We start from the raw sequence: 27,968 nt of genomic DNA on the forward strand, positions 1-27,968 counted from the left end.
ATCATCAGCCAATTGGCTGCAGCTGTAACTGGGCACATCAACAAAGGATGTGTCTTCCATAATGAAAGAATGCAATCCGCTGGATTTAATCCAATCAGTTGAAGACTTTTAAGCGGGACAGATAGAGGACCTTCACTTCTTCGGCTAGCCAGTGAAGCGTTTCCTGAGGAGTTCATCAAAGTTGCCAGTTCGTTCCTGAGGAGTTCATCAAACATGTTCATCGAAGTTGCCAGTTTGCTGCCTGAGGAGTTCATCGAACATCTTCATTGGCATTGACAGTTTGCTGCCTGCCCTATGGAATTTGGACTCGTGCATCCCCACAGTTAAATGGGACACTTTTATAAAATTGTATATTTATAGATATCTCTTGTTGATTCTGTTTCCCTAGAGAACCCTAATACAGGTCTCTTGCATCCTAATGATCCCACTCCAATCTCTCACCTGGTATACGAGGTTGCTCCAGAGGATCTGAGAAAAAACTTTCCTTCCTCTTTCCTCTTTTATCCTTACAACCACCCAGGGAGCTGCTAAGTAAGTCCTTATGTGCCTATGTTTCTCTCTCCTTAGAATCAAGGTTCAGAATAAACAATTTTCTTCTATATTTTCCCCATTTCCTTCCAACACATCCTGAGGAACGATGAAGTGAGGACAAGCTTACACTGCCCCCTCCTGGCCCAGCCGGCTCCCTGAAAAAGGAGCATATATTCACTCTTCCTTGCCCCTCCTTTGCTCCCACTCCTGTAAAAAAAGAAAAACAACAGAATGCCCCCACAAAAGTCAAATGTCTTTATTTTATATAAAAAAATTTATACAGTTTTAGTTCCTATGTTTAAGAAAAAAAAATCCCTAAATTTGCCATAATGTTTAGCTCCACTGCAAACTGTAAAAACAAGCTTTTTATATATTAAAAAAGAAAAAAACAAGAATTTACATTTTACAATTTTCTACATGCATGCACAAGATCTCAGCTCTGTAACCCAAAAAAGAAAAAAAAAAATCTAGATCCAATGGTGGAAAATTCTACATTTACAATCTCACTTGGAAGGGACTCAAGAAACCCCTTCCTTTCACACACAGAACAAATCACAACAATCACACACCAGGACCAAATCCCTCAGCAGACACTGCCCCATGAAGAGGGCAGAGGAAAGAGGAGAGAAGCACAAACCCCAGGAAAGAGATGTTTCCAATGAGCAGATTCCAGGATCCTGATGTCTCATCACAGATACTGTATCAGGGTTTGCAACAGGAATGGTGGGGGGTGGGGAGGGAAAAATTAAGGGCTGAAATGAAGGGGACTTGAAGAAGAAATGAGAGATTATGGAGAGAAATAAATAGAGAGAGCACAAAGACTAGTTTAGGAGAAGGGACCATTGGAGACAGTGTTGGAGTGGCGAGGTAGGTGAAGGACTGAGGCACGGTGTGGAGGGAAGGCGGGCAAGTGTCACACGGTGATGGAAAGAAACTCCTAAACAGGCATGTGGGATGAGCCAGGAGTCCAGGTAGAGAAAAGAGCACTGGAGAGGCCCAGCCTCAGCATTCCCTATGGTAATATGAGTTGGGGTGAGGAGGGGAGGTTTGCAATAGGAGGGAGCAGCCCCCAGTGGATGCTCAGGTGGAAGAATGGGACAATCCAGCGAGTGGTGAGACAGGCGTAGTGTGGGACACTGCCCATGAGACTGAGTCAGCTGCATACCCCACAGTGGTTCACAGCATGAAGCCAACTTCCCATATAAGAGAAGCAGAAGACAAACACACATCCATACACTCAGCCATTCACTCTGACATCTTAAAAATAATAATTATAATAATAATAATAAAAGAAAACAAAGATACCACAGTTCTGACGCAAAGGACGAAAACGCTACCATTCTCAGTCACAGCCCTTAGTGCTTAGAAAGATAGTTGGGGTGGGGGGGGGTGGATTTTCTTTCTTTCTTTCTTTCTTTTTTTCAGAAAAAAAGAATGAAAAAGTCACAGTGATAAAAAACATGACAGGTTCTCCAAAATAAACACTCCCCCACCCCTATGCTAGGGCAGCAACTAAGATCCCACAGACTTTCCCTCTCTCTACCCCAATCCACTCCCCACTCCTGCCCCACAAAGGCAGTGACTCCAATCACCATCCAGGCCCCCTTTTCCAGGACAGTGAGGTATTTATAAATGTGACCCAGAATTGACTCCTCTGAAACCAGGTTTTTGAAGAGAAGAAAAGATACCTTCCCAGGACCTCCCGGACAGAACATATTTCACACAGGCCCATCCAAAGACCCAACAGCCCCAGCCCAAAGCTGACCCCAACACCCTGCTTAAGTCAGCCCTGCAACCCACCCCCCATGGGGACAAGGTAAGCATTGGCTGCAGAGCCCTTCTCTAGTAAATGGTGGATGAACAGATAGGCCTGGTCCAAAAGGGCAGCAGGAGAAACCTGACCAGGGAGCACTGCCACAGAGAGTGAGAGAGGACATCTCCCTGATGATAGATCAGTGGGGGTCCTATCCCAGGGTCCCCTCCAAAAGGCAAGTACCAATGAGTTTTCCAGGGGAAACAAGGGCCTACAGAGGGGCACTGTAAGCTGCTTAGAGGACTGGCCCAGGTCCATGCTCTATCCCAGCCAAGGTCCTGCAAGTGATCCTGGCTGGATGTATATGGGTGTTTCCTATTTCTATACCTCTTGGCTAAAACTATGTAATTTTAAGGTGACTGGGCTCAAATTACACTGAAATATATATTAGAGGGCCAGTGAATTTTGCTCAAAATGAGAACTAAACTATTGAGACTCTGGATTTGGTACAAAGACTATGGAAGCTAAATGGGGTGAGGGGCTAGGTGCCCATAAAAGGCAGCAATCCTGGTCCCTCACAGTAATACAAAGGGAGCCCAGAGCCCAGAGAACCAGGCAGGGAGAGAAGAGGAGGGGACCCTGGAAGGCCAAGGAAAAGAAACCCCTGAGGCAAAGAACTGGACTTAAGGCAGGGGATGAGGAGGAGCTGCTGGCTCCTCCCATAAAGAGAGATGAGGCAACAGGTCCCCAGATGAGAGAAGAGACAGCGGGACTGGGGGTGGTTGGTGGGTGAAGGAAAGAAAAATGCTTGTGTAAGTCCACGAGGGCTGGGTCGGGGTCTTCAGGCCATGAGATCTGCACAGGAGTCCACACGCCATCCTTCACCAGGAAGGAAGAAACCAAAACCTGCCCCACCAAGGCAGGAATGAAGGGGAGGGGAGGTTCAGAGGGCAGCGGTGAGTGGCCTTCACAAGCCTCTCCAAGGCCCCAGGGATCCATCCTGCCTGTGCCCTCAGGTACTGCCTTGGAAAGATTCACTGGGAAAAGGTACCTACCTCCAGGAACCAGGAACAGTGGCCACAGAGGGTTTACACTTCAGATCTGCCTGTGGTTACCCATGACCATACAAATCAGAAAAGAAAAGGAAAGTGGGTAAAGGGTAGGATCTTCCCTTGCTCTAAATGTGTGTGGATGAGAGACGAAGGTGCTAGCAGCTAGAAGCAAATAATCTTGACAGGAAGATTCCTAACTTTGGGGTTATTGTAGGAGGACCCAGGAGTATCCTTGCCCCCAAAACTCAGGGTTTGTTATGGGCAGGGCATGTGGGATGTGGGAGCAGCTGTTGCCCTGGAGGAATTTGGCAGCATGATTCCTGGTGTCATGTCCCTGTCCCCCACCCCAGAGACCCTGTCAGGGGCTCCTGGAGAGAGCCACTACAAGAACCTGGGTTGTGAGTAGGGTTTCAGGTGAGAGACGGTATAGTCAGGAGGACCCTGCGTCCTTTAAGAAGAGACTATCATCCAGGAAAGTTTAGGGAACGGGGAAGGAGAGAGGCACTGATTCCTGCAGGCCTGGAGTAATACAAAAGTGAAGGAAAAACAAAAGAGGCAGGGTCTTCCCAGGTACTGTTGACAGCAGGACGGTCTCTCCAGGTTCACAAGGGGTAGAAATAAGGAAGAAGGGAGAAGATGGGGTGAGGGGTAAGTTAATTCAAGTAAAAAAAACAAGAGCAAGGGGAAGAGAGGTGGCAGGAAATCTGGTTGGCCTGAGAACCAGGCCCCCCACCACCACCATCAGGAGCCCCCAGAGTCTCCCACTCCCCCAACTGTTGCACAGTCACACCGAGGTCTCAGACTGCAGCCTCATGACAAACTTGTGCGACTTGGGATCCACAAATTCCTCAGAGAGTTTGAAGAATGGGACTTTCTTGGTGCTGACCACCAGGCTGAAGTCCTGGCGTTTTAAGAGGAAGACGATGCCATCCTTGAGCCCGTTGGTCACTGGCTCCTCGCTTACCAGTGTCCACTGTTTGGCCAGCCAGCGCTCTTTGTGGTACTGGATGGTGGGTCCAGCCACCAGGTACCGCTCCAGGAAGGCCTGAGGGAAGGGAGAATGGGCTGCCTAGGAATCTTTCCATCCATCTCACTCTCCTCCATCTCTGCAGCACAGCTTCTAAAGACAACCAAGATTCACCACCACCACCACCAAATCATTCTATGTACATGAATTAGAATGTTAGAATGTCAGAGCAGGAAGGCGCCTGAGATGTCTGCTTCATACCCTTGTTTTATGAATGAGGATGCTGGGACCCACGGAGATGATGTGTGGCTCAGCAGGGTCAGCACTAGAACTTGGGTCTCCCATGCCCTTCTCCCTACAGTCATCACACCATAACCTCGGCAAGCCCTCCTTAATTCTTCTTTCCTCTCCATAGAGCTGGTATGGTTAGTGCCAAGGTGGATGGCACCAGAAGGGAGCCAGAGTTGTTGCAAAGTGCAACATTTTTAGTCACCTGCTCACCAAGGATGACTCAGGAGAAGCAACTCAGCAAATAGCAGTAAGTTATGGGGTGGGCAATGGCTTAAAATGAGCACAGAGCAAAGATCATCTGGTGGCAGTGAAGGGGGTAAAGGTGGGACTCTGGGTCTGGATAAGGAACATGGAAATTCCAGGGCCCATATAGAGATGGGGAGGATAGGGAGGGGTCTCAGCCATCCCCACAATAGTCCTGAAGCCCCTCCCCCTTCCTTATCCACCTAAGAATTTCACCCCATGCAGAAAGAAGAAACTATAAGGAGGTGAAGAAGAGAGATAAAGATGGAGGATGAGGAAAGACATGAGAGAATAAGGGAAAACAAAGGTAGAAAAGAAGGGTGCCAGAAGATAGGGAAAGAGAGAGGATGCTGGGAGCAAAGCTGACCTACCTTGGGCGTCATGTCATGCGTGATGCAGAATTCAAGGTGCTGCAAGATGCTCTCCATGGTGTGGTAAGGCTGCTGCTTGGTGGTCCGAAGGTACTTCTGCATGGCACGGGCCATGGATGCGAAGATGGCCTGGGCTGCCTCCCGGGGGTCCATCACCTCCCTGGGGTTCTTCTGCTCCTCTTCCTGCAGCCGCTTAATGTGCGTGAAGGCCTCCTCCACTGCCACCACAAGCCTGGGGACAGGAGGGGTCTGGACCAGATACCCACCTCTCATCTGCCTCCCAGCCCCAGCCCTCCAATGGCCTCAGCAAGATCAGGCCTTTGTGCTCTCCCCAAAGTAACACAAGTCCACCTGGAAGGAGGGCTGGACTCCTGGGGGCTGTGTGTGTGTGTGTGCGCATGCGTGCGTGCCCGTGCGTGCACACGCATGGTGGTGAGGGAAGGAGGTTCTATCCCCCCAGGGATGGTAATCAGCTGTAGAGCTGAGGGAACCCAACCAAGGACTCAAAGAGGACATACCCAAACCCAGAGAGACAACCAGAACCAGACTACGGGAAAGACCAAGCATTCCATCAGACCTGGGAAAAGCCTTCTTAAATAAGACTTCAAAAGGTGAAAAACCAATAGATAGGAGTACATCAAAATGACACATTTCTACTCTATACACGATAGCACAGGCAACATTAACTGACATCTGATGGAAGAAAAGTATATGTAGCATCTAAAACCAACAAAGACTGATGTCTAGAATATACAAAGGATTTGCTTCAAATCAAAGAAAAAAAGACAAGACCCTATAAACAAATGGGCAAAAGAGGTGAGCAGACAACTCGCAAGAAGCCTGAATGGCTAATACATGAAGTATTCCATCTTTAGTAACTGGAGAAGTACAAATTAAAACACTAATAAGATATTACTTATCTATCAACATGGACAAAAATTAGAAAGGTGACTATAATCCAAATATCGGTGAGAATGTCAGGAGTATAGCAAACCAGATGTATATACAACAAGGGGGAAAACAGGAAAAAAGTAAATTTCCATTAAAAACATAGACACACTAACCAACCCTAACTTTTACAAGGATGCATACATGTTTTAGGGAAATCAGATGCTCAGAAGTAAGTATCTAAAATGTGGAGGTGAAATGAGAGTGGGGATTAGGGAAAAAAAGCAAAAGCCAAAATAAAAAATGGAGAGGAGCCCTGTGAGGACAATGTGTTAAGAACCGTGAAGTTCGATTAACCCAGTTCTGTGCACTGGAGGTCCAAAAAAATAAAATAAACCCCACCTGACCTAACAGTAGGAGACACTTGAGGTGACAGGAAAAGGAAAGGAAGTGAGGTCTTTAAGTCCAGGAACGCAGAAACCCAGGAACCTGGGAACTTCAATTAGCTTAGTATGGAATTCTGGGCTAAGTAAATGTGTGGATCTGCATGCATGGACATAGTTCTGCTTTTTATTCTTTTGCTTCCCCTGAGTTTCTCAGTAAAGTTCCCTTTGTCCCAGGTAAACCAAGGGAAAAATATTTCTTCTGATTACAACCAAGGTAACGGGGGAAGGAACGTGCAGCACAGGAGACAGGAGGTGAAGGGGGCGGGGGACGGCACCACTGGTTCCCTTCCCAAAGGGCCATTTCTGAGACCACTGGAGATAGACTGGCCTGTCATAGACATGGGGTTGCTGATCTCTGTCCTACTCTGTGACACCAGCGTCCTGTAAGAACAGGGTAAGAGCTATCTTCCCTCCCTTGAAGCTTGGAGATCATGTGGGAGGAGGAACAGGGAGTAGGGTGGATGGTCAAGTCCATGAGTGGGAAGGGGAAAGAAGCACTCTGCTCCTCCCCAGTGAAAATCCTGATAGACCCTGCAGGACCTGGAAAGAAAAGGCACTAAGAAAGATTCTTCAGACCTGACTTAAGTTCACTTAAAAACATGAACAGGGAGAAGGGAGGAGTGAGGACAGCATTTAAGAATTTATCAAGATATAGGTACTAGAACCTCATATCTTTTTTTGCAGGTAAAAAAGGCTCTATCTGCTGAGCCAGACTTCAAGATCTTCGGGTAGGAAGCGTAGTCTAGCTGTAGTCCCTGCTGTTGCAGGTGAGGCTCGTATCTCTTTCCTTGGTCCCTACCCCACTGTGATAGGAAGAATTCTAAAGATGCCCACCTCCACACCACAAGATCCTCATCCCCTGACAATTCAAGAATCAAGGTACACTCTGCAAATGTAAATTAAAGTCCCAAGTCAGATGACCTTAGGGGACAGATTATCCCTGGTGGGCCTGATGTAATCACATGAGCCCTTTAAAAGCAGAGTTTTCTCCAGCCAGTGGCAGAAGAAATCAGGGAGACGTGTTCCTGCTGGCCCTGAGGACTAAGTGAACTACCAGGCTGTGAACTGCCCACGGGGCTATGTGCCAAGGAATATATTCAACTGATTGTTGAATTCCACCAACAACCAGTGAGCTCAGACGAGAGCCCCAGCCTCAGACGAGAATAGTCTTGACCTCAGTCTGTGAGACACGAGCAGCAGATCCAGCTAACCTGGACCTGGTCTCCTGACCCACAGAACTGTGAGACAGTAAATATGTGTTGTTTTTCAGCTGCTGCATTTGTGGTAATTAGTTACAGTAGCAAAACAAAACTAATACACATACCTACCCATAGAGTCATGGCTCTTAGATTTTCAGCAGTTACAAAAGCTCCCTCCTGTCCTCAGCCTCTTCACACACAACAACTCACCCCCAGGCACCCCCTCCGGCTCCCCTTCTCCCGCGGGGACCCACCTGGCCCTTCGCTTGCGCACCCTCCGTTCGTGCTCAGCCTCCTCATAGTAGTACTCGTTGTGGCTGTTGTCCCGCCTCCGGGCTGCCGCTGCAATCACAGCCCGGGACTGGCCCGTGGAGTTATTGGTGCTGTTTTCTGTACAGGAGCAGGATAGAGAGAGGATGGTCACACTGGAGCATGGCTACTCCTCCCACTCCAATAGCTCCAGAGACAACAACCTGTCACCTGCCAGCCCAGAGGAAGCTATTCCCACCACCCAGCCATGCTTCCCATTCCCAACCCTCCTGGCCACCTCTGGGAGAGGCCCATGGGAAAGCAGTGAGGAAGGCGCTGGAAGGACAGGAGTCCTGCACATGTTCCTCCCCAGTTCCGGAGGTACTGGAGCTCAGACAGTCAAAGGGCTCAGGACCAGGGCAGGTGAGCAGACACAGAGAAGCTGGATTGGGGAGACACACCATAGCATAAAGGGACAGTGAGTGGAATCAGCACCTAAGACCAGCCACCTGGAGTCAAGGGAAATGACAGAACAGAAGGCGGGACACGGGCTGGGGAAGGAGAAAGCAAGGGAAGAGAGGTGAGAGAGAAACCAAGAGGTGAGAGCTTGGAGTCCTGTTTGGGAAGAGCCCAGGAGGGGTGGAGGAGCAGGGCCGCTCACCCTCTCCGAGGGAGTACACCTTGAAGCCAGACACTTTCTTGGCCAGGACGGACTTGGGCAGGTTGAGAAGGGCAGGGTTGTAGACAGGGAAGTCATGGTAATACTTCTCCAGGATCCACACTGCCACGCGCTGGATGCTGTGGGGGGAGACGGCAGGAGAGGGAGGGAGAAGGGACAGACAAAGGGTGCAAGGGAAGGGACACATCAGGGCAGGTTGGCAGGGCAGGAAAGGACACGGGAAGGAAACAAGGTGCTTCCAAGAGGCCTGGCTCAGGGCCTGAGGTCATTCTACTTACCAGGCTCCCAACTGGAGCCTTTCCCAGGGCTGGGCCTGCTAGTCCTTCCCTGCCGTACTGAAGCCCAGGGAAGAACGGGCATTGGGCCTGGGTCTCCAGCCAAGGGTCTCCCCAAGATTCTCTACAGGACCCAAGAGATGCTACCAATACACTGTATGCCCTGGGTGGGGAGGGGGCAACCCTGGGGGCTGTTGAGCCCACAAGTTTATGAGGAGCTGAAGAACTCCCCATTTCTCCTCTGGGAGCTCACGTGGCCCTCTACTCCTCATCTGGCCAGCTCATTCCACTGATCACTCTCTAAGGGCTCACAAGATGCTGTGACTCCAAAAAAGGGCTAGCAAAGAGATTCCAAAAAGCACCTGTTCATACCCCCACCTTTCTCCCCAATTTGGTCCAATCCTCGCTAAGATCTCCAATCTCTAATTGCCCATCCATCTGTTCACTTTCAACTTAGAACTCCATCTCATCTTGCCCCAAGTCCCTGCACATGACCCTCCCACCCAGCAGCAAATATTGGTGAGGACCTATTATGTGCAAAGTACTTAACTCCTTCCTGCACAGCCCCCCATCCCATCACCTCCAGGCCCACCATCAGCCTTTTGCCCTAACAGTCCCCTCCGCCTCCCCCATGCCCATTTCCTGCAGTAAGCCTTTTCCAGCTCCATTCTGCCCCCTCCTTGCTCCCCCACACCCCTACCTGAGATGGCCAACATTGTAGAAGCGGCTGGCCCCATCAGTGGAGCGCACGACCTTGAGCGTGAACTGAGGCTGGAGCTGGCGCAGCTCCAGCAGGACCACGGCCAGGTAGTGCACAAAGAGCAGGGCATCCACCAGCGACACAGCAAACTGCACCACGCCCTGGTAGCTGCGCTCCCGGGCGTCCAGGATGCGCACACCGTAGAAGAGCCAGTAGGAGACGACAAGCAGGAAGACGAGCACCATGAGCAGGGCGCGCAGCACAAAGACGCGGGGCAGCGAGGCCTTGGGTCGGCGGAAGAACAAAGCCCAGCTGCCCAGCAGCAAGATGAGCAGCTTGAAGGCCACGGAGATGAAGAGGCCCTCACAGGCCGTCCCGCACGGCTCCAGCTCCTCCCGCCACAGCAGCGGGGGCAGCAGCAGGAAAGCCAGTGGTGTGAGGAAGGAGAGCAGGGCCAGAGTGGCCCCTGCCGCCACACCAAGGTGTCGGGAGCAGTCCAGCGGGACACTGTCCTCCATGTCCTTGGCGATGCGCGTGAGGTCATCATGGGAGATGCTGTGCTCTGACGTGCCCGTGACTACCGTGGTCGTTTCCCCCCAGTTGTCATCCTATAGGCCAGGGGGCCACAACAAAGAAGGGGAAGGGACCGAAAGGCGAGGAAGAGGAGGGGAAATAGGAGAAAGGAGGAGCGGAGACAGAAAGGCATGGGAAAGGAGAAAGCAGAAAGAAGAGAGGGTAATCAACAAATATGCAACCACCAAAGTTTTTACTGAGCTCCATGTGTGTCTGAGCCTGGCCCCTGCAGGTGGTGGAAGGTGAGGCTTGGGACCTTGGAAAGCTTTTACACTGATCACTGAGAGAGAACGCAGGGAGGACCCTCAGAGCCGAGGGCATAAGATAAATGCCGAGGGAGCTGCTCAGTTCAGTCTTGCCAGGCAAAGCGGGCAGGATTCCAGGGAATGGTGGGATCTGAGCTGACCCTTGGGGGAAGGATCGGCGAAACTGCTGCAGCTGTGATGTGACATGAATATGTTGGGCTGAATTAGTGGTTCCCAGCCCTGCTACACGCATCAGAATCCCCCAGGGAGCTTGGAAAGAAATATTGATGTCTGGTTCACACCCCAGGGGTGGAATCTGGGTATGTATCAACCTTTTTTTTTTTTTTAATTAAACAAAAAAGCTTCCCAAATGATTCTACTGTTCACCCAAGATTGACAATCATTGGACTAAATGATCTCTAAGGGCTAGTGACTCAAAAGGCCATCGGCAGACCAACAGTGTGGGCATCACCTAGGAGCATGTTAGAAACACAGAATCTCAGGTTCAACCCCACATTTTACTGAGTCAGAATGTGCATTTTAACAAGATCCCCATGAGTGGCTCAAACATTAAAATTCTAGAAGTACAGTCCCGCGTCCTTGCAGTGTTACAGCATTCCATGATTTCAGCAGGAGCTAGAGAGAAGCATTCAGGGGCAGGGAGGGCATGGGCTTAGGCACTCAGAGGACTGTCAGCAGCTGATCCATGCACAGGAGCACAGCAAGGTGCAGCCAGGCAGGCAAGGGGGGCAGCAGCCAGGTCGAGCTTGCACAAGCCATGCTGCAATGCCAGGCTAAGCAAAGTGCATCTATTCTCCAGGCATTAGAGAGTCACTCAAGGCTGCTGATTAAGGAAGTAACCTGACAAAAGCAGCAATGGGGAGAGAAGAGAACACCAGAGAAAAGAGAGGGAGGAAGGTGAACGATTAGTGCAGGGTGTGGGAGGGACAGGTGCAGTCTTAGGGTCATCGGGTCTCTAATCTGCCCAGCCGGCTCTGCTTGGACCATTTGAATGCCCACAGCACAGAGGCAAGAGGGTGGGGCAGGCTGAAATCCCCAGATGCCCCTCTGGATATGGTCCACTTGAGCTGTTTCCCTGCAGTGGCTGGAGGACCATCCCACAGAGCTGTCCTAAGACCACCAGGGGCCTCCGGTGCCCATACTCTCCCTCCTGTCTAGCCTGGGCATATGGAGTCATATCCTGCCACCCAGGAGACTTCAGCTTCAGGACTGAGATACTGGGCATGGGGAGTGTAGGAAACAGGCAAGCAGGGTCAGTGATTAGGGAGGATCTCCCTAATCTCCTCCCCCACAGAGAGTACTGTCAGGCCCAGGCTGGGAGAAAAGAGTCTGATCTGAAGATAAAAACTGGATGACATGGCCACTTTCAGCTCAGGGAACTGGGCCCACTCCTCACCCTACTTCCCCCAGACATGCTGCATATGCTCTCCAAGGATCAAGGGTTTGGGACCTCTTCCCAACAACAGGGGGGGTTGATCATGTTTCATCGTCACTTTTAGAATTCAGGAGGCCAGGAACCAGGGAGATGAAGGGATTGAGAAAGAGGGAAAGACATTTCCCTCCCCTATGGATCTACTCCCATACCGGGGAACTCCCAATGTCAGTCACAGAGATTTGTTCTGAGTAAAAGGGAGCTGGGAGTCTCCTGCAGTTTAAGATGCTCCCAAGAAGAAAGAACAGGTGGAAGGAGACACGAGCAACTTCAGTATCATCTTAAAGCCTTCCCCTGCCGTATTCCAGGACTGTTCTGCTTACTGTCCTCCCTACCAGGCAAGCACAGTGGGCCACAGAGGTTAGAACAGAAACAACCTGCTCAGCCCATCCCAGGTTTCCCCTCCGTTCTCTAAGCCGCACTTCTTCTCCCTCCCCCTTTCTCCATCTATTCCTCCCACACCTTTCCCTGAGACCTAGGTGGTGTTATTCTACAGGTTCAGACCAGAGGGCACCTGAGTCTCCACTCCTTAAGGCTCAAGGAAAACTCCCTGGCTGCCCAAACCCCACTCCCAGACCCCACCCACCACCCTCCTCCCCCAGATTCCCAGCTGACCTAACTAGCTGGCATCGGCTCCGGAGGAACCAGCCAATTCCCATTATACTTCCCAAGTTAGCCCCATCTCTCCAGATATAAGGAAGGAAGAGGCTTAGCTTGAGATGCTAAGCAAGGGAAGAATGACACAATACAGCCTCCCTGATCTGGCCTCTGTCCTAAGAGACCAGGCTTCCAGGCTCTTCCCCTATCCTCCAAGGACCAGTCCAGACATTCCTGGTCTGGACCACTTCAGCCCCCAAATGCTCACCCGCTCATCCCCTCGCGTGGACTCATTGTCCAGCAGGGGCTCCCCGGGAGCTTGGATTGTCACCGACTTGTCTCCACGGCTCCCATCTCGGCTCTTAGAGCGGTGTCGGTCCCGGCGGTCCCTGAGCGGAAGGCAAAGGGAATAGGCACAGAGAGTCAGGGGGAGGAGCGGGGTCTTCTCAACCCCACCCCACCACCCTTGCACACACCCACCTCTCAGTGGCCCCCCAGCCCTCCCTTCACCACCTGTATCAGCCCCACACATGTGCCCACCTGTGCTTGCGGGAGCTGCGGGAGTGGCCTGACTTGTAGGAATAGCCCGAGTACTGGGACTCGGTGTCCATGGCGTCTGAACGCCGCGCCTTGTAGCGCTCCAGGGCCGCAGGCTGGGGCCTCTTGCGGGGCCCCACAGCCACCTCCTTCAGCACCGGCTTCTTCAGGCCAAGAGGCACCTTCAGGAAGTCAACCGTCACCCTGAGGGACTCTATCTTGCTGGACGGGTGGGCTTGTCTCAGAGAAAATCAAGCGACGCTCCTGATGAGAGGAAGCAGCTGGTTAGAGGTAGCTAGAGCTCCCTGTGGAGCAGAGAGGAAGACAATCTCCAAACAGCAGCCACAGGAAGCTCAGATTGAGCCTAGCCAGGGCCCGAGAATGTTTCACTCAGGTTCCTGCTCCAATAAATGGGTCCAGTTCCTCTTGCTCTGCCTCTCAGAAAGATCATCTCCAGACTCTGCCAAGGGTTCAGGAAGACCCACCCAGAATCACCCAACCCTGGACCCTCTGCAGAGGAGAGCTAGGGCAGTGCTTTCCTATTCTCAGCCAGGAGAACTGAGGCTTACAGGGCAAGTTCTGGCCAGGCCCACAGACTGAACCAACGGAGACTTTAGAGAAAGAAAGCAACTGGCTTCTGTCCAGAGACTGTCCCCAGGCCTCTCCCTCCCCTCTCTGCCCTCCCTCACACTTTCTGAGTGTGCCACAGGGAGCTGCCTGTGGCTGCTTCTCTTGGCATCATCTCCTCAGCTTCTGTGTCAAACACACCCACAGCTACTGGCGAGGTCAGGCTGGCTGCTCTCCTTGAGGCTTAGTATGTGTGTGTGCACATGTGGGTCTGTGTGTGCATCTGCACATGTTCTAGGGGGTTAGGGATGAGGGATGGAGACTACTGATAATGTGGTGGGAGTGGGAGTTAAAGGCAAATAGAAATCAGTCCCCAAAAGCCTAATGTCCTGAAAGAGGCCATGAGTTCCTGTGGCTACTGATGGACTGACGGGCAACATCTTTCTTCCACACTCTTACTTTCTAATTCTGCAGAGAAGGAGAATTCTCCTCCTCCCTCTTTCCCCAACCCCACTTCTCCTGATCATTCTTCAGTCAGGCCCTATCCCGATAGAAGCTCCCCATCTGTCTCGAGCACCCAATGCTATCTTCCCCCTCTGAACCTGACGCCACCAAGTCCTCACCATGCACTGAGCACTTATTTCCTACCTTCGTTCATTGATTCAACAACTCTTTAGAAGCACTTCCATGAGCCAGGCTCTTTTCTAGGCTTTGGTGGTGAATCATACCTGCATTTACAGTCTAGCCAAGACGATGCACATTAAACAAGTAAATAGGTAAGCGTATATGACTCCTTGCAGGAGAGACAGGAAGGAAAAGAGCAGGACAAAATGAGTGAGAACTATGGGAGCAGGGGCTGCTTTGAACTGAGAAGTTCTGGAAGGTCTCTCTGAGAAAATGACACCTAAGCAGAGACCTGAAGGAAGAGCAGGAGTTCACCAGGCAAAAAGTGAAGGGAACCACATCCACATGTACAGGCCTAAGGCAGGAAAGATGTATTCAGGAACAGAAAAAGGTCATTGTGGCTAGAGCTGAGGGAGAGGGAAGGTGGTAGAAGCTGAAGCAGAAGAAGCAGCCAAGGGCCTAGTTACTGCAAGACCCTGTGGGCCAGATGAAGAGCTTGGGTTTTATTCTAAGGGCAATGGGAAGCCATTCTAGCTATGCAGATACAGATGGGAAGGAGGGAAAAGTAGAAACAGGGAGCTCAGTAAGGAGGCGAATGAAGTATTCCAGGCTTGGATCAGGGTGGAGTCATGGAGGTGGTGAGAAAGAGATATGTTTGAGACATATGTTTGTGGTAGAATCACAGAACCTAAGGATTGGTTGAGGGACGTGGAAGTGTCAAGCAGCCCTGGCCCGAGCAAGGGGGTAGATGGTAGTGCCACGAATAAGGTAGGGGAGACTGGGGAGGAAGCCAGTTTGAGGAGGAAGACGAGGAGTTCAGTTTTCAACATGCTAAGCTCATGGCTGTGAGGCAGGTGGTCAATGAGCAGGCAGCTGTGTGCACAAACCAGGACGCAGAGGAGAGTCTGAACTGGAGGTATCCACGGGGTTCAACGTCATGGGAATGAATAAGATCACTGAGGCAGAGGATGTAAAGAAGAGAAGAAAGCCCAAGACAGATCCCTGAGAACTCCAATAAGCAAATATATCCAGAGGCAAAGGAGCAGGCAAGGAGCTGAGAAGGGGAGGCCAGAGGAGTAGGCGGCCCAGAGGGTGTGGCTGCATGGCAGCCAAGAACTTCGAGTGTTTCTGTTTGGGAGCAGGAATAATCAACCAGGTCAAATGCTGCTGAGAGGCTAAATGTTAAAAACGAAAATGGATTTGATTCGTAGAGTCGTTAACTTTTCTCCAACTAAACTAAATCATCAGCAACTCAAGAATAAGAAATAAGATCGATAAATTTGTTTGCATTCACCACCCCTCCCGTGGGCAGAGACCAAGTAACTGATACTGACCTAGTAAATGAATATGGCTCTCTGACTCTCAGGGAAACCATGACGACTGTAAGGAGATGAAATCAATGCTAAATCCATCTATTTATTCTCCTAACACAGTTACCTGGAGGCAATCCATGGGGTGAGTGATGTTTGTCAATATCCCCATGTCAAGGCAAAAGTATGTGATAGGAACACATTTAGGGGACAGAGACAGAATACCTTAACTCAACCCTAAGCCTTTGTCATTCCCCTGTCAGCAAATTACACAGGGGGCTCTTCTCTGTACCTCCTCTCTGAGAACCCACTCTCCTGGTTCACTCCTTAATATAGTTTGATGTCTCACCTGCATCTCTCTTGCTGTTTTTTCCAGCATATTCTTGCTAGTCCTTCTTTTAAAAAGTGAATTCCACAAGGGAGGCTCAAAGAGAACAAGTGGGTCACATAGTGAGGGTGAGGAAATAAAGGGGAAAAAACTGCCATGGATTAGTTCTAGACACAGATACTAGAACTCAGAATCACCTCCTCCTCGTTCTCACCCAAGTATACAAGTCCACCAGAGCCAACAGCAAAAGGAGCCTGGGATTTGCACCCAAGGATCTGGGCTCAAAACCTAGCTCTCCCACTGACTAGCTGTGTGACCATGGACAAATTACTTAGTTTCTCTGTGCCTTGTAGCCTGGTAAGCTCAGAGGTAAAATAGGGAAGATGATGATACCTACTTCATAGGGTTGTTTTAAGGATTATGGGGGTGAAAGAAGGGCTTTATAAACTGCTCAGCCAGTAATTAGTTAAGCAATTAATACCAGGATCCCCAGACACTTCCTCTGAGACTGGGGAAAGAGATAGTATAAATAAACCTGTTGTTTGGATGACTAAATAAAGAAGTCACACTAACACACACTTACAAACACACACACTATCAGAACACACCCAGGAGGGAAGCTGATGCCACTGTGTTTCCTCTACCGATAAATTTCAAACCAGACAAGGGTGCCAGTCCCCTCTGTTCTGAGCTGCTCAGCCTAGAGCCCCCTACCACCTCCCCAGCTACTTAGTAAAGGCCTAGCATAGACCCTGCTCCTCTGGCCTGCTTCTCCCACCCTTTCCAACCCAAGTCACGATGCTGAGAAAGCACCAAAATATGCTTTTCCTTCCTGCATGAAACACTAGGGGCCAAAAAAAGAATCAAATTTCTGAGACCCCTGTCTGCTGTCCCTTCACAGGGAACTGACCCAAGCATTGGGGAGGCTGTGGGAGAGGGATGGGAGATGAGCAAAGCAAAGGGCAGAAGTTCCGTTTATTTAATCAGGGGTTTGGAGGGTCTCCCGGGTGGGCAGCGTTCCCAGGGAAGAGCGTGGGGGGGAGGCAATCGCTGGATGAGATCAACAAGTGGAAATGTCAGAGGGATGACGAGAGGGGAGCGGGAAGGGAAGTCCAGACTTGGTGCCAGGCAGCAAGGGGCTGGGGACGGGGAGTGGTGGGGGCTATAAAAAGGGATTGGGTCCCATTGCTTTTCACCTTGTCCCCCACCCCTCAGGACACACAAACACAACATGCACTCAGTCCCCTGGTCAAACCAACCATGGATTATCTGGGGTTAAAAGGAGGCCAGAGAGGAGAGAGGGAGGGAACACAGAGCTGGTCACAAAAAGGAGACCCTTCTCCCCTCCAAAGTCCTTTCAGAAATAAAATTAATGGACTGTGTCTCAGTAACATCCCAAGGGGACTGGGGGGAAGGGCTGGGGGGAAATGTGGGGGCCTTTGTCCTGGCTGCCCAGCTTCTCCCACATTGATCACCATGGCAACCAAAGCCCCCTGTTGCCTAGGTGATGGCAGCTGGGTCCTGGAACCCATACCCAGCATCCAAAGCGAGGGAGGTTATGGAGGTGGGGGTGGGAGGGTTAGGGGATAGAGGGGGAGAGAATGGGGTTTCTTCTCTGGCAGCCCCAGCTTTTGTCTGAGCTCTGGGATCAGGTTTCTTCAGGAAACAATCAAAGGGCTCTGGAAAAACTACACTCAGAACCTGGCAACGGGCAGAGGCAGCAAGATCCTGGGGTATGGGAGAGGGGAGATTGATGGTGGCCAAAATGCAAACCAGGAAGGGACCCTTCCCCAGCCGCCCCCTCAGGGGACACAGCTCAGGTGGACAAGGCCTTGGACGGACACACACACACACACACACACACACACACACACACACGCCTTGGACGGACGGACGGACACACACACACACACACACACACACACACACACACACACACACGGGTGGGCACCCCCAGGTGAGGTGCGTCCTGAGGCCCGGTGGTCAGATGGCAGTCAGCTGTGATCATCACGCCCTTCTCCCACTGCTGTAGTCCTGGTCAGCCCAGCGCCAGCTCCTTTGGGCCTGCGGTGGAGAAATGAGGCAGAGCAGAGACAAGGGCAGAGCTGGGAGAGAGCTTTGTAGAAGCCAGGGTGACTCGGCTGGAGAAGAAAAGCTGGGGAGGGGACAGAACCCAAACATGTACCCAAAGAAGGGTGCCCATTTTTCTTCATCCCTACCAAGGTCATAACTGGAGGTACTTCACCTACAGTGCAGCAGAATGCACTTGGGTGTGATTCTAGAAAGGACTTCCAGTCAGAGGAGTGAAGATGGAATTGTGGACAAGTACCCAAATTTCTCCTCTGACAGGGGCAGATCTCTGAAAGGACAACATTTTAAACAAATGTCTTTCCTAAGAAAGGGTCTAGGGAAGGGTGATTCTGCCTGGACACAGGGAAATGGGCATGCTTACCTCTTCAGAGCCCTCCTGGTATGACCCTCACCCATTAAAGGTCTCTGATTCCTACACAAGAGCCTGGGTCTTACCCCATATGCTCTGCGCTCTCTGCCCCACTACAACCCAGGGATGGTGTGTGTATTTGGGCACCCCAGCCTGTTGACTCCCTAATCTTCACCCACCACAACCCCTCAAACCTGGGGAAAGTGGGGACAGTGAGAATGTCCATCCAGACAAGAATACAAATGCCACTTCCTATCTACCCCTCCCCGACGTCCAAGGATGTCGATGCAAGTGTGACTCACTGTGGAGTGTGGGTGTCCCACCTTCCTGAGGCATGGGGCAGGGTTGGGTGGGGGGGACACGAACCAAGCTAGGAGTCCAACCTCCTGGTCAATATCCAAAGAGCTAGGTGTCTGTCCAGAGAAACAGTCAAAAGGCTAGTATGGGGCAGAACAGAGATTAGAAGACACAGATGTCCCACTGCACAGCCCTTCGTTTTTTTCCCCTTTGCCATGTTACTCTCTTAGTTTCATAGATGTTCTCCATCCAGGCAGCCCTGCCAGGCATGGGTAGGGAGGTGGAAGGCATTTGGTGTGGGGTGACAATGTAGGCACCTAACCGTGCTTCCATGGAGGTGAGGGAGTTACCGGAACCTCCAACCATGAGCAGGTCATTCCCTGAGCTGCCCCTTCCCCTCTCGCTCCATGAGGAAACGGGGGGTTGGCCCACACACTTAGCGCATTCCAGCTCTAAGCTGGAAGAGGCCTTAGAGGTACAACCCCAAGTTTTACAGATGAAGAATGCTAGGGCCCAGAGAAAGAAGATGACTAGTCCATGGTTACAGGGCTACTATTTGAACACTTCCAAGGACAGGGGGCTCACTACTTCAAGGCAGCCCATTTTTGGCCTCCTCTCATTGTTAGGAAAATTTTGTTAGCACTATGACTTTGAGGTGTGCTCCTCTTGGAGTGAGATCGGGTTCCTCATGAGACTCCTTCAGGACTCTGGTTCTTTAAACAACCCTAAGTTTAAGAAGACCAGGATAGGAGAGAACGTGTTGACTCCTGCCCTACCCCCTCTTCTCACCAGTGACAAAGGGACAGAGACCAGACAGCCTAAATCATGAGAACCCCAAACTGAAGAGCCCCCAATCCCCAAAGGGATGGTTTCCTGCACCCACCCATCCAACACTCCTGACTGAGGACCTTGGTGCTCCTTCATTCATTCCCACCCAGCCCTGGCCCTGGAAGAGCCACCCATCCCAGGGGACCCATGCTGGGTTTCCCCATCACAAAAAGAAGTAAGGCACAGAGCAGGCAAAGGCCAGTTCCCGGCCTAGTCCAAAAGTGGGTTGGGGAGTTTGCTCCCACCCTTATTCCTGTACCCTGAAAAGGGCCCCAAGGTCCTTGGGTGACAGTGCCATCTGGGAGACCAGAGAGGATAGCCGGATCTCAGTGGACAGAGGGGTAGAAAAGCGTCAGGCCAGGGAGCCCGGGAGCTGGCACCCGAGTGCCCCCGCCCCTGCCCCCGCCCTGCTAACCAGGCTCTCTCCCAGGACAGCCTCAGACATGAGCTCACCACCCTCCCTCTGTATAGCCCCAGGGCAGGGGGGGCAGGATCCCTCTCCCCACTGAGCTGAGTAGCTGGCGAGGGGCCTTACATGGGTCACCTGGGTGTCTATGCTTCCAGAGCAGCCTCTCACCACCAGACCCTGGCATGGGGAATACCGCAGGGGAGGGGCCCTGGCCTGGCACCTGGCCAGGTTACCTGAGCTAGAATTCCAGCTGAAAAGGAGCTGATGAAGCCAGAGCCAAGCCCCTCTTCACCTACTTCCTTAATATCTCTCGGTCTAAGCCAAGGGGTGACGCTGGGTATCCTCCAAATCCACAGACACAGACACACTTGGACACACACACAGAGACATACACCCACACTCGCATTCCCCCTCTGAAACCTGGAATGGTTCCTGCCTGCCCCACCCAGCTCCAACCACCCTGGCCAGGCAGGTTCTGTAGAGACCTGCTCTGCTTTCTCTCTGGCACCTCTACACCCCCACCTCAGCTCTCAGAAGGTCCCTGCCCTCAACACACCACACGTAGATGCCAAGTGTACACATACTCATACACACACACACACACACACATACACACATACATGCTACAGGACCCCATTCCCTAGCCTCCCCAAGACCCGTTCCCAGTCGTCTGGCAGGAGACAATGGGAAAGGGGTGCAGGAGAAAGGGTGAGTAATCCCTCTGATAACTGTCCCAGGTGAGGGCCAGAAGAGGGTCGACAGGACACTAAGTGGCAGGAAGGTCACCAGGACTTCCAGGTGCCTGGATGTTCTATTTAATTTCCACCAATGGGAATTCCACTCACCAGGCTCCGAGCACCCCCGCCCCCGCCCCGCCCCCTTCAGCTGGGGCAGAGGACTGGCCCCTACCTGCCTACCAGGTGAGCTGTGGAAGAGTCAAAAAGGAAAATAAGCACCTCGAGTTGTCCTCAGGGTTGGGGAGAAGGTGGACAAGAGGAAGTGGACAAGCTGTGCTGATCCATAGGGCAACTTCCTGTGTACCCCATACTCCCACCCCCATTGAAAACAAAAATTCCTCTCTCATCACAGCCTACTGTCCGAGGTAGGTCCCAACTGACCCTGACCCCAAGAGACCCTCAAAGCCTGCTCACCCAGCTCCTTTCATGGACTTGAAGGAGATATAAGGCAGCTAACTAGGTGGGGGGAGTTAGCCAGCCTTAGGTTTGCATGTGGATGGGGAGTTGTACCATGGGGGAGGACCAGGTCGGGGGCGTTGTCAGCATATATATATATATATATATATATATATATATATATATATATATATATATATATGGGAGAAGCACTGGGGTGGGCCTGAGTGTGAGGCACAGTGTGATGGAGAGTGGGCGGGTGGCAGGTCCAAGTCTCCACATCCTGAAAACCTCCTCCTCCTACAGCCCAGGGCCTCAGATCTGGCAAATGAGCCAGCTCTTATCCAGGAAACCTGAGCCAGATGGAAAGCCCAAGTCCAGTCCCTACCGTCTCAACAAACCCACCCTCTGAAGTTTTCCTGAGGAGCCTTAACCACACCACCACCCCCACATCATTCCGCACATCTTCCACCTCCACTCCTGGAGTAAAGCAAGTGACAAAATCAGTGTTTCTGTTCACACTCAGTTGTTTTTTAAGTTGCCGCATTCACGCCTTGGGCTCAGCACCTGTTCCTCTCCACCCTCCACTTACCCTAAAAAGCCAGGGCCCCCCTCCCCAGACCCACACACAAACGCACTCTTCTGGTCAGGGTGGGGGAGCCAGGAACTCTGGTGACAGCAGGGGTCTGAGGGACATTGTTAGGGGGCTGCTGGAGAACCGTATAGAGAAGGAAGGCCAGGCCCCTCCCAATCACAGACAAGACCCCATGGAAATGATGGGCACAGCCTACAGTCATTGTCTCACACAGCCCCATCCCCAACAGTGCCCCCCACCCCCCACCCTCCCAGGGAAGAAGAGGCAGGCCCAGGAGAGGTTCTGCACCAGGTGGCAGTCCGGCCCGTAGCTTGTGACAATGAGGTGCTCCTCTTAGTGGGGAGACCAGCTTCCTCCATGACCCCAACCTCAGGGGGAGACTCTCCACCTGGGCTTCTCTGCTCCTCAAGCCAACATCTGGACTCATGTCTGCTTTTCACAGGGACAGGGGGATGAAAGGATGAGCAAATCTGACTGGAAGGCAAGTCAGGAAAGACAGAGAGAACACTTTGGAAAAAGGAAGAGCAATAAAGACAGATAGAACCCAGCACTGCTTCATATAAACTACATAATGTTAGATGAGTCATTTACCATCTCTAAATCTCAGTTTTCTGATCTGCAAAATAGGGCCTACTTCAGAAGGTTAAGAGTATTCAATGAAACAATGTATAAAGAATATCATGGAGTCTGGCACATAATAGATGTTCAATAAATGTCATTTCCCACTTCTTTCTCCTTTAGGGGGTACAAAGCCAATCTCCTCCCTTTCCTGTTCCCAAAGCTTTGTTGTGAGAAATAAGACCCCACCCAGAGTAAGATAGGATCACCCCAGCTCCCAGATGACAGCCCCTCCCTAACTTAGACCATACCCAGACTCTGCCTGAGAGAGCAGCCAGAAGGCCTCTTCCCACTCTCTGCTGCTTTCCCCAGGGGCTCCTGGATGTTCCAGCCTCTCTTCTCCCCTCCCTTCTTCCACACTTTCAGTGAGCCTGGGCCCCCATCACCTCCCACCCCTCTAGGCTATAGGCCCAGATGTGTATGGAGAAGCAGGGAGAGGGAGTCAAGCCTCCCACCCCACTCCACCCCACCCCAATCTTCAGTTCCTTCCCATTCTCCCTTCTCACTGCCCCACCCTGATTACCAGGATGTCCACAGCTCTGCTGATTCTGCCTGCTTCTTCCAAACCCTTTCCCAGTTGTCATCTATAATTACCAGCCTCACTGGGGTCATCAGACAAGCATGGCAGCACCTCCTTCCTAAAGGGCCATTATACAGGGCCTCTGTCTCTCACTTGGTACCAAGCAGGGCAGAGGAAAACGATGTAAAAGATTCTCCTTGACCCACCTCAGCTCTAACTAGATCACACTAGAAAGAATGTAACAGAGGGCTACCCCAGGCAGATCACCAAGAGACTGGATACCAAAGGGGAGGGCTCCTGAGTGGGGGGACACCACAGGTCAGTGAGTAGGATTTACTACCACACCCTTCCTTCACCTGTGCTGCCAAAATCTCATAACAGGGTTATTCACCTGGAGAGGGTGAGAGGAGAAATTTCAGGTCAATTCAGAGGGAGGGCAAATTGATGCCCAGAAAAAATGGGAAGATAGGTACCCCCAGGGATGAGGGCAGATACATACAGGAGGGAGATGCCCAGGAAGAAGGAGGAAAGAACAAGTTGAAAAAAAAAAAAAAATTCCCATCCCCAACATAGACCCTGAGAACGGATAACAACATTCTAGCCTCTCCCCTCCCCTAATAACTCCACGCCCAGCAATCCCAGAGACCAAGGAAGGAAAGGGATGATTAACCTCATTTTATAGTCAGGGAGACTGAAGCCAGATCCCCACTTCATAATTCAAGATCCAGTAATACCAAGCTGCAGGTGGTTCACCAAACACCCATGCCCCCTTTTGCTCAATCTCATCCTCAGTCCCCTCTTTGCCTACGTAACTCATCCTTTAAAATGCAACGAAGGGTACATCTCCTCCAGGTCCTTTCCCTGACAGCCCACCCGGGGCCAAGCACTCTTCCTCTGCTCCAGAGGCCTCCTGGACACACCTCTACCCTACACTCACTCAGTTACAGGGAGTCGATGTCTTTAGGCACCTCTCTGCTATGAAAGCAAGAAGCATGTCTTCTTCGTTCCTCCATCCCCTGGACTTCATGCACTGCCTGGCAGATAGTAGGCACTTGAGAGGAGAAGTGACTTACCGAACGGGGCCTGCCAAAAGGAAAGCAGAACCAAAACCTAACCCTCCTGCTCCGCTACCCAGGACTCTCTCCCTTGCAATAATCATCAATCAGAATTTGAATCCTAACAACTAACATTTACTGAGTGCTTCCTATGTGCCAGGCGCTATGCGACATGCTTTCTCTATATTATTTCATTTAATTCTCATAAACGTAAGAGGTAGGGCCTATTAACACCATTTTATGGGAGACGCTTCAAGAAGATGTCTGCTTTGTCTGAGGTCACAGAGCTAGGAAGTGGCAAAGCCAGAATTCGAAAGCAAGCTGAAACTCAGGGAAGGACAGGGGAACTGGGATTCCTTGTGGAAGGGCTCAGTCGGGGGTTGGAGCATGGTGCCTTAAGACAGCGATGAGGCTGAGGAATGAGGTCAAATAACTTGCCCAAGGTCACAGTTATTAAGTACTAGTTCCAATCAACTCCCCCCTTCAGCCTCACAGTCTGGGGAATTGTTGTGGGAATAAGCAAAGGAGAAAACTACAGATGAAGGAAGTCCCAGATCTCTTCCCTATTCCCTCCAAAGCTTCTGTCAGCCAAGTTCACTCCCCCTCTAACTGGAAGGATTTCTTGGCATTGAGATGAACAGATAAAAGAGTATCCCGTTCTAGGGTCAGAGAAGGTGGCCCCTTGGACCTAGAAGGATCTGAAGGAGCAGCAGGACACACACCACAGGGGCCTGCCCAGGAAGAATGAGAGGAAACAGGAGGCAGAAGCAAAACAATGGGTAGGAGGGGCCAAAGTGGGCACTAGTTCCCAATCTGGAAGTACTTGCAGAAATGGCACTTCCTATTGTCTGACCACAATTCCTCCTCCTTGTAATTCCTCCCCACCAGTATAACATATCATGCATGAGGTGAGTGTATACAGAGCAGACAAGGTATCCCAGAAGACCAGAGCACACCATCTTAGGTGCGAGTGACTTGCTAGCCCTGGGAGCCCTAACCATCCTACAGGTGTCAGGTTTAGGGGATCCTGCAATTAAAAAAAAAAAAAATCTAGTCTTTTTCTACTCAGCTCCCCATCCCTGGTACGGATATTTTCCAACCCCCACTACTCCACTACTTTTATCCCTGTGCCTTAGGAAGGGTGGGGAGCCCTAAGGTTGAGGACCAACTGCCCAGAGACCCTTAGTGGGGAAGTACAACACAGCCTTGGTTCCTAAATCAGAGTGTCTCGACCTAACCTCTGGCAGCAAGAAGAAAATGGCTGAGATAGTGGGGATGGAGGAACAAGCATGTGTCCTAAAGGAGATGGTCTGTCTTCCTTTCACCCCAAAAAAGAAAGGACAAAAAAGGAGAGAGGGAAAAGGGGTAGCTGCAGCTTCTCTATGGGAAGAGATACATCCACTTCCGGGATAGTTGCTGACTTCCCGGAGCACTATCATGATGAAGAGTACCACCTCTGGGTGCCTGCCCCTTTCCCAGCGCATGGACACTGCCCTTGCACAAGCTCAGCCCTATTCCTAACGCTCAGACCTTGCCCCACACCCACTACTCCATCCCAGTCATGTTTCTCTTCAGGGAGAAGGGAAACTATGTGATAAACCACACCCACCCACTTGCACAGACTCCTGAAGAAATACCCCCCACTGCCCCTCCCCAGGGCCCCCATGTCACCTTCTCAACCCGATGGATGGGGAACCCAAGCTTTTCTCCACCCAGTCTAGTCCTTCCAGGCATGCTCCTTCCTCCTGCCTCCATCCTGCACCAAAACCCAGTACTCCTCAGAAACTCTCAGATCCTAGAAGCAGACAGAGTTAGAGGGCTCTGAGGCAAACTCCAAGAGGGCTTTGCAACAGAACTGTGTGTGGCCTGAGGGGGGCTGAAACTTGGGCTGGGAAGCCAAGAATGTAGCCTCTCCAAGCACAAGAACCCAATCTATGAAGGCAGAGGCTGAAGTCCCTCTTATTCTTCTCCCTGACTCCTTCAGGCCCCCACATTCACCTAGGACTACAACCAGAACCTCTGCTCTCTATTCCCCACAACACACACCCTCTTTCAGAAACCCCATTTCCAAAAACAGGCAACCTCAAAAGACTGCCCACTCTCTCCCACCCATGGGTGTCAGAGACTTGAGGCATTACCCTTGAATCCAGGCAGAGCACTACCCTTGAATCCAGGCGGAGCCCTCCCAAAATCCTCAAGATCCTCCAGACAACCTCTCTTTGGGCTTCCTGCCAGGAAAACCTAACTGCAGAGACAAGAATTACCCCAACACACACTCAGAATTGCAGGCACCATCCAAAAGGCATGCACACACTGGACGTTTATCCATCAGCACAGGTAGGTAACATACATGAGAACACAGATGCACACACACCCCTTCCCAGTTCACAGGCACATACACGCACCTATCCACCCATGCCCCATTCTGCTCTTACACACCCACCTTACTCAGTAGCTCTTTGCCATAAACCCCTTTCCCAGTACATACACATATATACACACCCCTTCCCCTGAATGTACACATAAATACATATCCAAACACAGAGCAGATCATGGTCTGCCCTTCTCTAGGTGCATACACACTCAAGCACAGAGAAACACTTACACATCCAAACCCAGGAGCCCACCTGCAGGAATACCTAGCACGTCAAAGCGGGCACACACAAAAAAACAAAGAATCATGCACATTGCTCCTCCACCAATCCCTTAAAACTCACTAATGCAGGGCCCACTGCCCCCCAAATAGGTAAAAATGAGTGGGGAGAGGGATGCCAGTGCCTCTCCCCTCGGCCCCCATACCCAGTGCCCGGGTCCCCTGCCCTCCAGCCCATCCTCGGGCAGCACACATAGCCCCTCTTGACTCTCCCCGGCCCCCTCCCCTGACTCCACACTACACCGTGAGCGCATACCTGCCCCCGTCCTTCCTCATACCCCTGAGGTGTGTACGCACACCTAAACACCCCTCAGCTTCCAATACCTCCGGACTCCGGTCCTTCCACCGCCTCTCCCCCCACCTCCAACACACACTCCCCGTCTCCGGCTTCAACCGGTTCCCCCGAGACCATTAAGGTCCCCGCCCGGGTCCCGGGCCCAGGAAAGTCCCCGGCTCTCCAGGCCCCGGCTCCGCCCCCTCCCCACGCGCCCCTTCCCCGCCCCAAAGTTGGGGGGGGTACTCCGCAGTGGGATGGGGGAACGAACCGGAAGGGGGTCGCCCCGACCCCCCCTCGTCTGTGAGCCATCCCGCTCGCTCTGAGGCCAAGCACCCCCTGGACCCTTGCAAGCCTGTCCTCCTTTTTTGTTTCTTCTTCCTTTTTTGCAAACTTTACCCGCGCCCCCGCGGCCCGGCACTCACCCGCCGCTGCGAGCTGCCTGGTGGGCACCGCGGGCGCTCGGCTCGGCCCGGCGCCTTTGTATCCGCAGCGCTCTGGGTCGCTCCGAACTCCGCGCGGGCGATGAGGGGTGGGGGTCTGGGTGTTGAGGGGGGCTCCTCAGCCTGGTCACCCCTGCACCGTCCCAAACCGCTGCCTCTTCCCCCTGAAGGCCCCGGGGGTGGGGGGCCAGGGGGGATGGGGGTCGCTCAGGCTCCCATGACGGGACCAAGGATCCAGGAATCAGGGATCAGGAATCAAATCGGGAGCCGGCGGCGGAGATGGGGGAGGGGGCGAAGGGGGAGGGGACGAGAGCTGAGGGGGAGCGGGGGGCGGGGGAGCGCGCGCTCCCGGGTGCCGCCTCCCGGCTGTTCCTGCAGCCTCCGCCCCTCCCGCCGCCGCGTCCATTGTCTGCGGCCCAGCTCTTCCCTTAGTCCCGGTACCCTCGGCGGTTCGCGTCTAGGTGCTCCCGGATCCTGGGAATGGGTCGCGGGTTTCCGACCCCGGCCCCGTATAGTGGGGATGCGGGGGCCGGGATTCTTGGCCATGGCCCATCCCGCAGACCCTCCTGGGGCTATTTTACTTCCGACACCCTTGTCGGAGAGGAAGCCCCCAGACTCCCGACAAGACCACAGACCTGACTACAAGAATCCAGTGGAATCTGGGACATGGGAAGATTGATTTTCCCTTAGGGCTGCGAAAAGGGAGGATCCTCCCTGAGTTTAATTAGTGGCGAGGGACGCTCCCTTTTTCTTCCCCGTGTATACGGGGATTTCCCTGACACCATCACCACGACATCCTCCCCCCCCGCCTCCAAAAAACAATTT

The 27,968-nt window shown here is 52.1% G+C and overlaps 1 protein-coding gene and 1 pseudogene across 1 annotated transcript; both read right to left on the reverse strand.

Moving 5' to 3' along the window:
* Positions 1-778: 778 nt before the first annotated feature.
* Positions 779-27,486, reverse strand: VANGL2 (VANGL planar cell polarity protein 2). Its single transcript, XM_037825575.1, has 8 exons — positions 27,126-27,486; positions 13,053-13,313; positions 12,781-12,901; positions 9,645-10,252; positions 8,652-8,788; positions 7,996-8,131; positions 5,209-5,440; positions 779-4,381 (listed from the first exon to the last, which is right to left on the reverse strand). Exons 2-8 carry the CDS (start codon positions 13,121-13,123, stop codon positions 4,121-4,123), a joined length of 1,566 nt encoding a protein of 521 aa, XP_037681503.1. The 5' UTR covers positions 13,124-13,313; positions 27,126-27,486; the 3' UTR covers positions 779-4,120.
* Positions 26,816-27,968, reverse strand: part of LOC119512473 — a 47,612-nt pseudogene continuing 46,459 nt past the window's right edge.

This window comes from Choloepus didactylus, chromosome 2 (genome assembly GCF_015220235.1).
Source record: "Choloepus didactylus isolate mChoDid1 chromosome 2, mChoDid1.pri, whole genome shotgun sequence".
In the NCBI taxonomy this organism is placed as follows: Eukaryota; Metazoa; Chordata; class Mammalia; order Pilosa; family Megalonychidae; genus Choloepus; species Choloepus didactylus.